Raw genomic sequence first — 12,835 nt, forward strand, 5'->3', positions numbered from 1 at the left:
GACCAAGGAAGAGTTCAGTAAGATTATCACTTCCTTCCTCCTCTCTTGAAGTCGTTTAAGAACACATTAGTTTTTTTTTTAGTTACCATATAGTAGCATCAACTCATACTGGGCTTATAGTTCACCAAAACTCCCGTATCTTTTTTCAGACATATTACTGTCTAACCATGTCTCTCTCATCTTGCCCTTACAAGATTTTTTTTTAAACCCAAGAGTAAGACTTTACATTTATCCCTAATAGGTCTCATCTTATTAGATTCAGTCTGTCAAGATCCCTTTGGATTTGGACTGCCATCCTCTGTGGCTTAGCTATTCCTCCCAGCTTTGTGTAATATGCAAATTTGATGTCATCTTTCTTTTGTCCAGACATTCATAAAAACACAGCACAGGATTAAGCATAGCTCCCTCCAGTCCTTTACTGAGGACCTCCTACTAAGTTGACATTGAACCATTAATAACTAGTCTTTAATTCTAGCCCTCCAACCAGATCTGAACCTAACTGTGCTATCAGATAAATTAATATCTCTCCATTTTTTTTCCGCAAGAATAAGGTAAGAATAATGCTTAGCTAAAATCTACATAAATTTGATCTACAGGGTTTCCATGATGTACTAGCTTGGCTATCCTGTAAAAGAAGGAAATAAGCTTAGTCTAGTACAAGCTGTTCTTGATGAAGCCATGTTGACTCTTTCTGGTCATTGCTTGCTTTTCTTAAATGTTCATTAACCACTTCTCTAAACACCAGTTCTGGAATTTTTCCAGGAAGTTAGTTTGCAAATGCTATTCTCTTCCCCCTTTTTGAAAATTGTGACAATGTTTATCCTTCTGCAGTTCTGCAGTATGTCTCCCGTTCTCCAAAATCTCTGAAGAAGCATCACACTCATCAGCTCTTTAAGTGCCTAAGAATGTGGTCACTTGGGCCACATACTGAAACCTCCTCCTCGTTTCAGCAGTCTGACAATGTCATCCATTGGGGTTCACCACCTTCCCCACGAAGCTTTCGTCTTTCCTTCCGGGTAGAATCAGACTCTCCTTCATGAACTCACATCACTTTGTATTCCTCTTACACGTGTATCCTACTTTAAATTTCTGGCATAGTTATATATACGCATGTCTTATCACTCTTATACTTTCTTGGAGAAAAGGGATTGTTTACTATTTTTCTTCATATCTCCTCTAGCACCTGGAACGGTATCTTGTACATTAATAAATGTCTGTTGAAGAAATGAATTCTTGCCTCTCTGCTTTTGCTTTTGTTGTTCACGTCTATCCTTTAGAATGCTTTCCTTCCTCCCTACCACCACCTACTCAACCCTAACCATTCTTCAAGGCTCAACTCAAGACCCACTTCCCCCACAAAGGCTCCTTTTAAGGACCCACAGTACAAACATAGCAGTCTCTTCCAAGTCTCTACAGTAGGTATACTCAGTACCATAGTTCTGCACTCAAATTGTCCTCTCCTTGTTTCATGAGTGTCAGTCTTGGCTCCCCAACTGCGTGTCTTTGCTTTTATCCACTGCATCTACCGTCCTGCTGAACTTTTAGTAGGCCCTTAATTAATACCTGTTGATTCATTAATCAATTGATCTGTTCCCATCCCAGGACTTATTGCATGGTCCCCAGACACTGGCCCATCCCTTCTAGTCAGTGTTTTTGGCAGGAGCAGTGAGAACCAAGGACTGGAGGTAGTCATCTGAGTGAGGCAAGTAGAGATTACTTTAATATAAAGTGCTTACAATGTACCATCTGAAGAGTTTACCCAGTCCTCCTTTCCCCAAGGGCTGCTCATAACTCATCTCAGGCCACTTGGGAAGAAGATAGAAAGATGTTTACCAAGAACCACAGAAGAGCTGAGTTTTGATGCATGATTAACTTCATAATTCTACAGAATTATTGAGTTTCTGCCCCACGAGGTAGAAAAGCCCTTCATTCTCTGCTCTGTTCCTGGAGTAACTCTGGGGAATGATTTCAAACTCCTGAATTATGTAACCAGCCTTCACCACTGCATCCTCCACAGCCTCCTGGGTGAGGGAGAGACTGGAGAACCTCTGGTCACCAATCATGTAGTAGCTGCTCTTGAGGGCATCAATAAACACCAAGAATCCTCCGGGTTTCAGTAGGCTGCTGAGGTTCTTCAGGGCCTGCTGGTAGGTGGGGAGGTCTTTGCAGGCGGCATCCAGGCACAGTGCTGTGAGCAGGCAATCAGCCTGGGGCAGAGAGACAGGACCCAAAGGCTGGCTTTGGGTCACATCACACTTCAGGACCCTCTTGACCTTCTGTCTCAATCTCTCCTCCTTCTCAGCCCACTTCTCTCTGAAACACACAAAATGACAAGCATGCTCAAAGGAAGAGGCAGCTTGTGCTGCCTTGATCACATAAGTGCTGACTCTCTTTGCTTCAGACCCTGTTGACAAGACCATCCAGAATCCTAATTGTTTGGGAGTTACCTCCTTTGTGAAGGAGGGGGGAAATGATAGGAGAACATACCCAGGAGTCCTGAATAATAGCTAATAATCATAGTTTACATTTACATAGAGCTTACTGTGTGCCAGGCACTCTGAAGAACTTCACAATTATTATCTCATTTAATTCTGAGGTGTAGGTGTTTTTATGACTTGCTTCTTACAAATGAGGAAACTGAGGCAAAGAGAGGTCACGCAGCTAATAAGTGTCTGAGAGCAGATTTGAACTTGGGTCTTCTTGATTCCAGTCCCAGTGCTCTATCCTTTGCACCACCTGGCTGCTTCAATATACTTTGAATGCAAAGAAGAGTGCTATCTACACTGGCTGTTAAAGTATTCTATAGGAAGTAGATCAGAATGAGCTGTAGGGCAGTATCTACACTAGCTTGAAATATTTGGAGGGAATACATTGAAATGGGTGGGAACTGCACTAGCTTCATTAAAATGTTTTATAGGAAATGGATTGGAATCAGCTGCAAGGTGGTAGCATCTACCTTGAATTTCTCCTAGCTTACAAAATAATATGGTTTTACAAAATTGAAATGCTCCCTTCTTGTTGAAAATATTTTTTACTATAGATATTTTAATGTTTGTCTGTTTTTTTAAAAAAAATGCATATTAAAACTTTTTAAATTATGTATTTATCATTGGTATAATTTAACTGAAAAATTTCCATAAATGTAATTTAAGACAAAAATTTTTGACGCAAAATAATGTAATTTGGTACTTTTGTACTGATGCACACTAGGAAATGAATGTATCAATAAAAGCTACATCTCTGAATATTTTTCTTTCTATGTTCCTAGCCTCTCTCTTTTCTCTTTCCTCCCTTAGAATGCAAAGTCCTCTCACATAGGGAGGTATTTGTATACCTAAGACTTAGCATAGCACCTGACACAAAGCAGACAAAATAAATGCTTGGTGCTTTGTTGATTGATTGATTTCCCTTAGTCAGCATTCCTCTTCCCCAGCTCTGCTAGAAGAAGTTAACATTGTATTTTAAATGGGATGGGCATATTGTCCTCCATACTCTTGACAGACAGCCAGGGAAGTTCCTACCTTTTCCACTTGTCATCTGCCATGAAGAGAATCCTCCAATGAAGGCTGACTTATCTGTGTTAGCGTGGGCAATCAGGACACTGTCTACCCTGCTGCTGGGACATTCAGCATCAGTCACCTTCTAGCTGTATGTTCAGATGGCTAGCAGTGGCATCTAACCCCAGAGAGGGCAAATACTAATGTGGGAAAAGATATTCTGAATTTGGGCTGGAATTCTTCCACAGAACTGGCCTGGGTCCTTCTATTTCCTGTCCCCTTCTCCCTCCCACACTAAGCAGTTTTCCCCAGCTCTGCACTCATGCATATTCCATACCTTGAAAGGCTTTCAGATCTCTTTTTCTCTGGCCATGTCCATGTCTCTCTTCGTTAATTTGTCTCCCTTTTTTCTTTCTCTCTTTCTACTTGTCTCTATGCGTGACTCCTTTTCTAGGCCTCTGGTTCTCTACCTTCTGCCTTTCTCTGAATTTTTCTATATTTCTGTGGGTAGCTCTGATCCCTCTCTCTCTCTCCCTCTCTCTCTCTCTCTCTCTCTCTCTCTCTCTCCTCTCTTTCTCTCTCTCTCTCCCTCTCCCTCTCCCTCCCTCCTCCCCCCCCCCTCCTCTCTTTCTTTGTCATTCTCTGTCCCTATCTGTTTCTCTCTGACTTTTTCTTCCACTGTACTTGGACCCCCAAGGATAATTTTTGCCTCAGGGAGTTATGCTTACCCCCAAGTACCCCACAGATCTGGTAAATAGGTAGAGGAAAACCTACCTGTCCCCTTCCAGTTCACATACATATTTTACCACAGGAGACCAGTCAAATGCCTCTAGTTCCTTCTTTAGCCACCTGTTGAGCTCCTTGAGGTTCTGGTCAGTATAATCAGTGACCACAATTTCTTTAAAGGCCTCACAGGCAGAGAGGAGCTGGTAGATGGTGGGGCCAGTGCCAATGTCAATCAGGAGGTCTCCTTTCACCCTGCCTGTCCCAGAGAAGAGGGCAAAAATGGGTGGTTAGGGATGAGGTGCTATGAGGAATAAAGGCCATTTTATCACATGGATTTCTGAATCAGATGCCAACTTGTGATCTTCAATGTTATAGTGATAGAGGGATATGAGCTTATCCTGCCTATGACTCATTTTAAAAGGGAATCCAATTCAGTAAAGAATAAACTATATAAATAAAATGATAAATCATGTAAATGTTTATATAATTATATTACTGTTAATAGATTTGATCACAGTGAAGGTCATCATCTGGGACTCAAGTGATTCATTTCACTTGAAGTCAAAGCAAAATAAATCACTTGGGTCCCAAATGGTGACCTTCACTGAGATTAAAGCTAATTATTATATCTAATTATTGTGTATTATATAATAATGATATGAATATAAACATTTAAACAAGTCATAGATCCTTTTCACTAATATCTCACTTGATCCTTACAACCTGCCTATGAGGCTCTCAAAGTGGGTATACCCACTCTCCTTTTACAGATCAGAAAACCAAGGCTCAGAAGAGGTAGATGGTAGAGTAAAGAGCATGTTGTATTTTGAGTCAATGGATCTGATTTCCAGTCTTGGCCCTGCTATTGACTATCTGTATGACCTTGTGTTGACTATTCAACCTGTATGGTTCTCAGTATATAAATAGGGTACCTTCCAAATCTCAGTCCTCTGGCTTGCCCAGGGTCACCTGCATAAGAGATAGCAGAACTAAAATCTGAGTAGATCTGGCCAGGTTATATCCTGGTCAGCCTAACAAGCTGAAACCTTTGTTACAGCTTTGAGAGGCTAGGCCCCATAATTCCTTATTTTTCAATTATATTTTTATTTGTTTCATTAAATATTTCTCAATCAGATTTTTAAAATTTTAACATTCATTTTTTACTATTTTGAGTTCCAAATTCTATTCCTCCCTTCCACCCCTCCCCCACCCTTTGAGTAGGCAAGTAATAGGATACTAATTATACATGTGAAGTCATGCCAAACTAATTTCCATATTAGCCATGCTGCAAAAGAACACACACACACAAGCAAGAGAAATAAAGTTTAAAAAGTAGGTTTCAATCTGCACTCAGAGTTCATCAGTTCTTTCTCTGGAGGTGGATAGCATTTTTCATCATGGGTCCTTTGGAATTATCTTGGATCATTGTCTTGATCACCAGAATTCCTTTAGCAATACCAATCTGCTGCTATGACACTGCCTCTCCATGGTTAATACTTCAGGGACTAACATGGCAGAGGGGTTCTGCCACAGACTCTGTGCCACCTTATATCACATTTGGAACTACTTCCTAAATTACTTTGGCACATTGAATGTAGATGTCCCCCAATAACCCATTCCATCCTGTTTCCTGTAGCGAATGTTAACACAATTAGTACAGGCACTGCACATTCTGGTCTTGAGTGTATCCACATTTCATCTTCTCTCTTCTTCACAATATGGCCTACCCTTAAGCACTTAAAATTTGGGAACAGAGATAAGTGTAATACTGAGGAATGGTGGCTGAAAGAATTTCAAATCTACTCTTTTGAGTATTGTCTCCCTTCTCAACTCTGGTCTCTGTCCTGACTCAGTTTCCTTGGCTCTCTCCACTCTGCTTCTTTGGTCTGCTCATTTTTAAAAGCCCAGTTCCTAGATCTGCACTAGCCATGCCTCACTCAATCATGATCAATAAAGTATTAAAAGTCTAAGGGTGTTTGTTTACTTTAAGAAAACACGATCAAATCTCTCCTCTCCAATTTATCCTCCACATGGCTGCCACAGTGATTTTCCTAAAGCAAAGGCATGACCCTGTCATTCTCCTACTCAAAAAGTTCTAGCATCTCCCTACTGCCTCTAAGATCAAATACAACCTTCTTTATCTGGCTTTTAAAGCCTGTCACAATTTGACTCCAGCCTACCCCTCTAGACTCACTACATATCACCCTCATTCATGAACTTACCAGTCCAGTCAAAGTGGTTTACCTGATATCTTCACGTAGGATAATCTGTCCCCTTTATGTCCTTTCTACATACCTTGGGACAGGCTGTGTGCCGTATACCTAGCATTCATTTCTTCCTCATCTCTCTCTTTCAGAATCCCTACTTTCCTTCAAAATTCAGCTGACAATCTCCTACATAAAGCTTTTCATGATCCCCCAAATTGTTAGTGTCCCCCTTCAGTTATCTTATATTGCTTTTCAAGAGCTTAAATCCACTCAGAATAGAAAGGAAAAACAGAAATTGGAATTAAGATAGGAGAGAGATAAATCAAAATGCCCCTTCATATTGTGTAAGGTTTCCACAGAATATTGATTCGAGGGACATTTATCAAATGGATACTCATAAGGCCTTTTGGGGTTAGGCACCAGTTTTAAAATACTCGTCCCATAGGAGACCAAGAGGAGTGAGGAGATTTTCTCCAAGTCAGAGAGTAAATGAGGACTAGAGTGTGCTGAGAACAAGAATTTAAGAGTTTCTCTAGTCACATTCACATTGCCTAACAGATGCCATCAGTCTCTGCAGCTCAAAGCCTCTCTGAAACACAGGGGTCTTTAAGGAGTTTACAAAATCCTCTTTTTTTCCATGCACACAATCTCTCTCTCTCTCTCTCTCTCACCCTCCCTCCCTCTCTTCCTCCCTCTCCTCTTTGTCTCTCATTCTCTATCTTTGTCTCCCTTTCCCCCCTTTTGTCTCTGTTTTTCTCTCCTTCTTTGTCTCTGCTGTCTCTCTGTCTCTCTTTCCCTTCCTTCTCTGATTCTTCATCCTTTCCATTTCCCATTCTATACCATGTGATTCTGAACTTAATTATTATAAAATCACAGAATTTAGAGTTGGAAAGGACCGCAAAGTCCATCTAGTTGGAACCCTACCTCTCCAAGAATCCCCTTTAAAATATTTCCAAGAAGAGGTTATTCAATCTTGGCTTCATAAATTCCAGTGAGGAGGAACCCACTAAATTCTGAAGCAGGCCATTTCATTTTTGGACAGTCCTAATTGTTAGAATACTTAATGAAGCTGATCATATCAATCAGTGATCATTCTCTGGTCTCTATCACTATTTACTCTGGGGGTGGGGGAGGAGAGATGGGGAAGGGATAGAAGGTGAAGGGAGGAGAGTGGACATTTACCAGAAGAGAATGTCATGAAAAGTCTCCTGAGGATATGCATAAGAATTTGATTTTCTGCAGAGGGGCTGGGTCCAAAGGTGTAATACTTTTCCAGGTAAGTCTGAGGATTGAAGTGGCTCAGGTAGACATCTTTTGCAGTGAAGTTGGAGTCCATCATTGTGTCTCACCCTGGCACTGTAGTTCTGCTGCTTCTCCTCTGGCTGGTCCAGGGACACCTCAAGGAAAGCTGCCCGACAGGTGTTACCCTGGCCCCTCTGTCTCATCAGACCTCAGATGTAAAGAGTTAGTTAAACACTAACTGGGGGAAAGCGTTCTCATTTTTTTTACTCTGACAATGAGTTATAAAAGTCCTGAAACGCAGACGTGGAAGATGAGGAGGATATAGGAGAGGAAGGGGAGGGAGGGGGAAAGTGAGGGAGAGCTCACAATTCAAAATATACTGGCCAAGGGAATAAGAGGATTCACTCAGAGAAGGAGGGTTGTGTGTGGAAAAAAATGAAGAATTTAGTGAACTCCTCAAAGAGTGGAGATTTCTGAGAGACTTGGGCTACATTCCCCACCACAATTCCTCCTCCTCTTCCTATACTAACATTCCAGCACAGAGAATGTGGGAAAACTTGGATCAGAAATATGCATAGTGTTGAGAATTGTTGGCTGAAAAAGTTCCAAAGGAGGCCTAAGAGGCCTAGAAATGGAAGGAGCAGTTTCAAAGGTTTAGTGGAGGCTCCCTCCTAACTCTTGGCTCTCCATAACCTGGCCCCAGCTTACCTATCCAACTTTCCCCTCTGTTCAGCAGCCTCCCTTAGCCCAGCACGCCTTTCCTGCTCTAATCAACCAATTTAAATCGTACCAGTCTTTCAAGGCAGAATTCAAACTGCATCTTGCCATAAGATCTTTCCAGAATTTCCTCCCAAACTAGTCAAAAGAACATTGAATCTGGCATCAAAGGACCTGGGTTCCTGTTTCAGCTTTGTTACCGCGCAGTCTGCAAAATATAGGCGGAGGGAGGGGAATGGATTTGATGACCTAGTCTTGGGCCCTTCTAGCTCTTAATCCCCAATCTGGATTTTAAAGTCTGAACCCTACACTCCAGCACTCAGGGAGCCTGAAAGGAGCTCACAACTTGGTTGGAGAGGCGAGACAAATTAAAAGAAAAACTCTAAGAGATGAAACAAAAAAATGTAAGTGATACATTTAAAAAACAGCATCTTGAGATAAAATAATGTCATAAATGTTACTGATTCAGGGGGAATATTTAGCTCAAAGTCCCTTGAATTTAAGAACAGACATTATTTGCATCCTCATTGAATAGGTGACCTAGAGAGCTCACAGAAGTGATCTGTTCCTCAGGTCACAGAGCAAATGAATGTGGACTGAAGCCTAGTACTTAGAATTTTCATAGTCATACTCACATAAATGAAAAGAACAGAGGTTGCCAAATAGCTCTGTCAGTCTATCCATACTGAGATGGAACTGATCACATCAACCAGTCATCCCCCTGGCTCTTCCACCAAGTTTTCAGACATTTTCTGGGCACCATGGCTTAAACATTTTCTTTGTTTTCAACAGTGCCCAGAACAATGCTAAAAACATGTTAGGTGCTCAGCAAGTACTATTTTGATCTAAGTCAAGGGTCCTTAATTTGTTTTCTTGTATCATAGACACCCCCAAACACACACACACACACATACACACACCCCCAAACACACACACACACACACACACATACACACACTTTGCTTTGGCAGTCTAGTGGAGCATATGGACTTCTTCTCCAAATGTTTTTTTTTCTGGAAAATATTTATAATGGAAAGAAATGCTAAAACTTCAGTTAGAGGCTAGTGAAAATAAAAATGAATTCTTTTCTCACTCATCCACATAGATAGGCCACATGAAATCTATTCACGTAGGTCTACGGACTCCAGATTAAGATTTGTTGTTTAGTCTTTTTTCAACCATGTCCAACTCTTTGGAAACCCTTTTGGGGTTTTCTTGGAAGAGGCACTGGAGTGGTTTGCCATGTCCTTCTCCAGTTCATTTTACAGATGAGGAAACTGAGGCACACAGAGACAACTAAGGGTTAAGTTGCCCAAGGTCACACAGCTAGTAAGGGTCTGAGGCCAGATTTGAACTCAGGAAGATGAGTCTTCCTGATTCCAGGACTGGCACTCTATCCACTGCGCCATCAAGTTGCCCTTGGTGACACACTTTCCCCCTTAAACCTAGTTTATGCAAAATCTCACTGGGGCCTCTAAAGACTCTCCAGCTGACTTTTGCCTGTGTTTTCCTCAAGTTTCCAACAGTGAGGAGTGAGAGCTAAGAGTGGAAATGACAACTGGTCATTGCCTGCCTTTCTTATTATTCCTTTGCCTAAATTTGGGTTTTGCACGGTCAATAATATATCTGTGAATGCTACTACTGCCACGGGTCCTGGGGCTGATTTCCCGAGCCTCATCCACAACAACTCCACACTACACATAATCCTTCTTGACCCCACATGCCTCGATGTTACAACTTTCCAGCCTTCATAGTAAATTTATTTTTCTATGGGAATTCTGTATACCCCCACAAAGGTCTTTCGCTGATACCCCATCAGGACATAGAAGGGATTATTGAAGTCTATGCCTGAGAGACAGTGGCTAAAGTACTATATTTGGAGTCAGGAAAACCTGTGTTCAAATCCTTCCACTGACAATTACTAGCTGTTTGACTCTGGATAGTTCACTTAACCAGAAGCGCCCAGGTTATAAAGAGATTGAAATGTCAGCCAGAGGACTTTCTACTTGATTCTGTAGGTAATAGAGAACTACTGGAGTTTATTGGTGAACCATGCAGGGCACTGGGAATAAAAAGACCAAAAAGTTCTTACCCCCTACTGAAGAAAATAACAAGGACATACAGATGAATAGGCACAACCCACACAAAATAATACAAAGTGATTCTGGGAGGGAAGGCCCTAAGAAGAAAAGTGAACAAATGATTTGGAAAAATCCTGGCCGTCCACCCCGAAAAGGTGATTGAGAAACCACCCCTAACTACAAACCCAAATGCCTAAGTTCTCATCTTTATCAAATATCCGTGAGAATAATTTATGTACATATCAAGGGAATTCTTGATGAGAGTATGAGAAGATAAGAGACACACTTTCATCAGTAGCATTAGACAGTGGACCACATTCTTACATCTACACAACTGACTGAAAGGCTCAGAAAACACAAGATCTCACTATATTTGTTAATTATAAAAAATGTACTTGATTCTACAAAATGTACCTTCAACAAGGCATCGCCCATGAATATGTTAAGATGATAAGAATAATAGCCAGTTTTTACATTCTACGAAATGTAACTTGAACAAGGTAATACCAGTGCTTTAAGACAATAATAACTGGCATTTACATGACGCTTTAAGGTCTACGCAGCACTTCAAACGTTGTTGTTACTCAGTTGTTCCAATCACATCTGATTCTTCATGACCCCATTTGGGGTTTCCTTGGCAAAGATACTGGATTAGTTTACCATTTCCTTCTCCAGCTCAATTTACAGATGAGGAAACTGAGGCAAACAGGGTTAAGTGACTTGCCCAGGGTCACACAACTAGTAAGTGTCTGAGGCCAGATTCAAACTCATGAAGGTGAGTCTTCCTGATTCCAGGCTCAGTGTCCTATCCACTGCGTCACCTACCTGCCCTTTAGCTAGCACTTTAAATACAGTATCTTATTCGATCCTCAAAACAACTCTTTGATGTAGGTGCTGCTATTATTCATTTTACAGAAGAGGAAAGTGAAGGTGAGAGAAGCTAACTGACTTACCTGGGTCACATAGCTAGCAAGAGTCTGAGGTAGAATTTGAATTCAACTCTCCTTATTTGGAGTATAACACAGTAACCAGTACACCACTTCCCCCACTTGAGTTAGCGTGAGGTTGTTATGGCTCAAGAGTTACATGGTTCTGTTCCTATTCCTTACCTCAGCTCCAGTCTTTGAATTGTTTGTTCTACAGACTCAGTTAATCAGTCAAATAACATTGTTTAAAGTGCCTTTTTATGTGCCAGGAACTGTGTTAAGGGGTTGGGATACAAGGAAAGGCAAAAGACAGTCCCTGCCCTCAAACCCACAATCTAATGGAGGAGTCAACATATAAAAAGGAGTTGGAAAGCAATGGAAGTGTGTGTACCCAGGCACCAGAGCATGATGATGAAGCCCAGAGAAGCACAGCCAGGTGGGTAGTAATGAGATGGGTATGCCAGGCACCCTCCGGAAATGCACGTTCTGGGAGGAACTGTCTACCAGCACCCCTCTCCTCTAGAAGCAGGGAAGGGCCCCAGGGGCAGGGACTCCTGGGAAGGGATGAGTTTCAGTTTCTGAGCTGACCGTGATCTTTCAAGATGATGAGATTCCAGTGAAGCTCAGAATAGCCAGGTGAGAAGTGGTCTCCAGGTGGCCATAGAGGAAGTGTGGGGTAGTGAATAGAGTGATGGAAACAGCATCAGAAGACCCGAGTTTGGATTTCATTTTTTGGATTTTACTATTTATAAGTTGTTGGATCCTTGCCAAATTATTCTTATAAGATTCTCTGAAAGATGCGATAGCAGAGAACTTTGTCTCATGACTCTCCAATCGATATCAAGCGAAACTTAAAAAGCAGTTGTTGTTCAGTTGTGTCTGCGGACCGAATATTTATATTAATAATATTTGTAAATTGCTTAGCATAGTGACTGGCACCTGTTGTTGAGTCATTTTTCAATCATGTCTGACACTTCATGACTCCATTTAAGGTCTTCTTGGCAAAGACACTGGAGTGGTTTGCCATTTCTTCTCGAGCTCATTTGATACATGAGGAAACCAAGGCAAACAAGGTTAAGTGACTTGCCCAGGGTCATACGGCCAGTAACTATCTGAGGTCAGATTTGAACTCACAAGGATGAGTCTTCCTGACTCCAAGCCTGTCATTTTATCCACTGTACCACCCAGCTTATTTACCAAAGGTTATCAAAGATCACGTATGATTCAGTACCCAAATGGAAGCAGGATTCCCTATCGATGGAGGGCTGATTTTATCAAGCCATGACACTTTGTAGGATCTCCTAAAAGATATCCAAAGTCACCCAGAAGGGTACAACCTAACTGTCCACAAAGGAAAAGAAAATTAAATGAGGCATGCCTCTTTTCCAGACCACGCAATGCCATGTTATGTTATGGGATAGAAAAATAGTGTGATATTT

The 12,835-nt window shown here is 41.5% G+C and overlaps 1 protein-coding gene across 1 annotated transcript; it reads right to left on the reverse strand.

Moving 5' to 3' along the window:
• Nucleotides 1–1,858: 1,858 nt before the first annotated feature.
• Nucleotides 1,859–7,769, reverse strand: LOC118840443 (nicotinamide N-methyltransferase-like). The gene is made up of 3 exons (XM_036747954.1): nucleotides 7,613–7,769; nucleotides 4,272–4,479; nucleotides 1,859–2,313 (listed from the first exon to the last, which is right to left on the reverse strand). The coding sequence occupies exons 1-3, from the start codon at nucleotides 7,767–7,769 to the stop codon at nucleotides 1,875–1,877; spliced, it is 804 nt and encodes a 267-aa protein (XP_036603849.1). The 3' UTR covers nucleotides 1,859–1,874.
• Between the last annotated feature and the right edge of the window lie 5,066 nt (nucleotides 7,770–12,835).

This window comes from Trichosurus vulpecula, chromosome 2 (genome assembly GCF_011100635.1).
Source record: "Trichosurus vulpecula isolate mTriVul1 chromosome 2, mTriVul1.pri, whole genome shotgun sequence".
Lineage (NCBI taxonomy): Eukaryota > Metazoa > Chordata > Mammalia > Diprotodontia > Phalangeridae > Trichosurus > Trichosurus vulpecula.

Coding starts and splice junctions, on each gene's coding strand:
- LOC118840443 (XM_036747954.1), bottom strand. CDS start 7,769: ATGATGGACTCCAACTTCACTGCAAAAGATGTCTACCTGAGCCACTTC. Junction 4,480..7,612: donor TTTCATGACATTCTCTTCTG/GTAAATGTCCAC, acceptor TCTCTGGGACAG/GCAGGGTGAAAGGAGACCTC. Junction 2,314..4,271: donor TGTGAACTGGAAGGGGACAG/GTAGGTTTTCCT, acceptor TGTGTGTTTCAG/AGAGAAGTGGGCTGAGAAGG.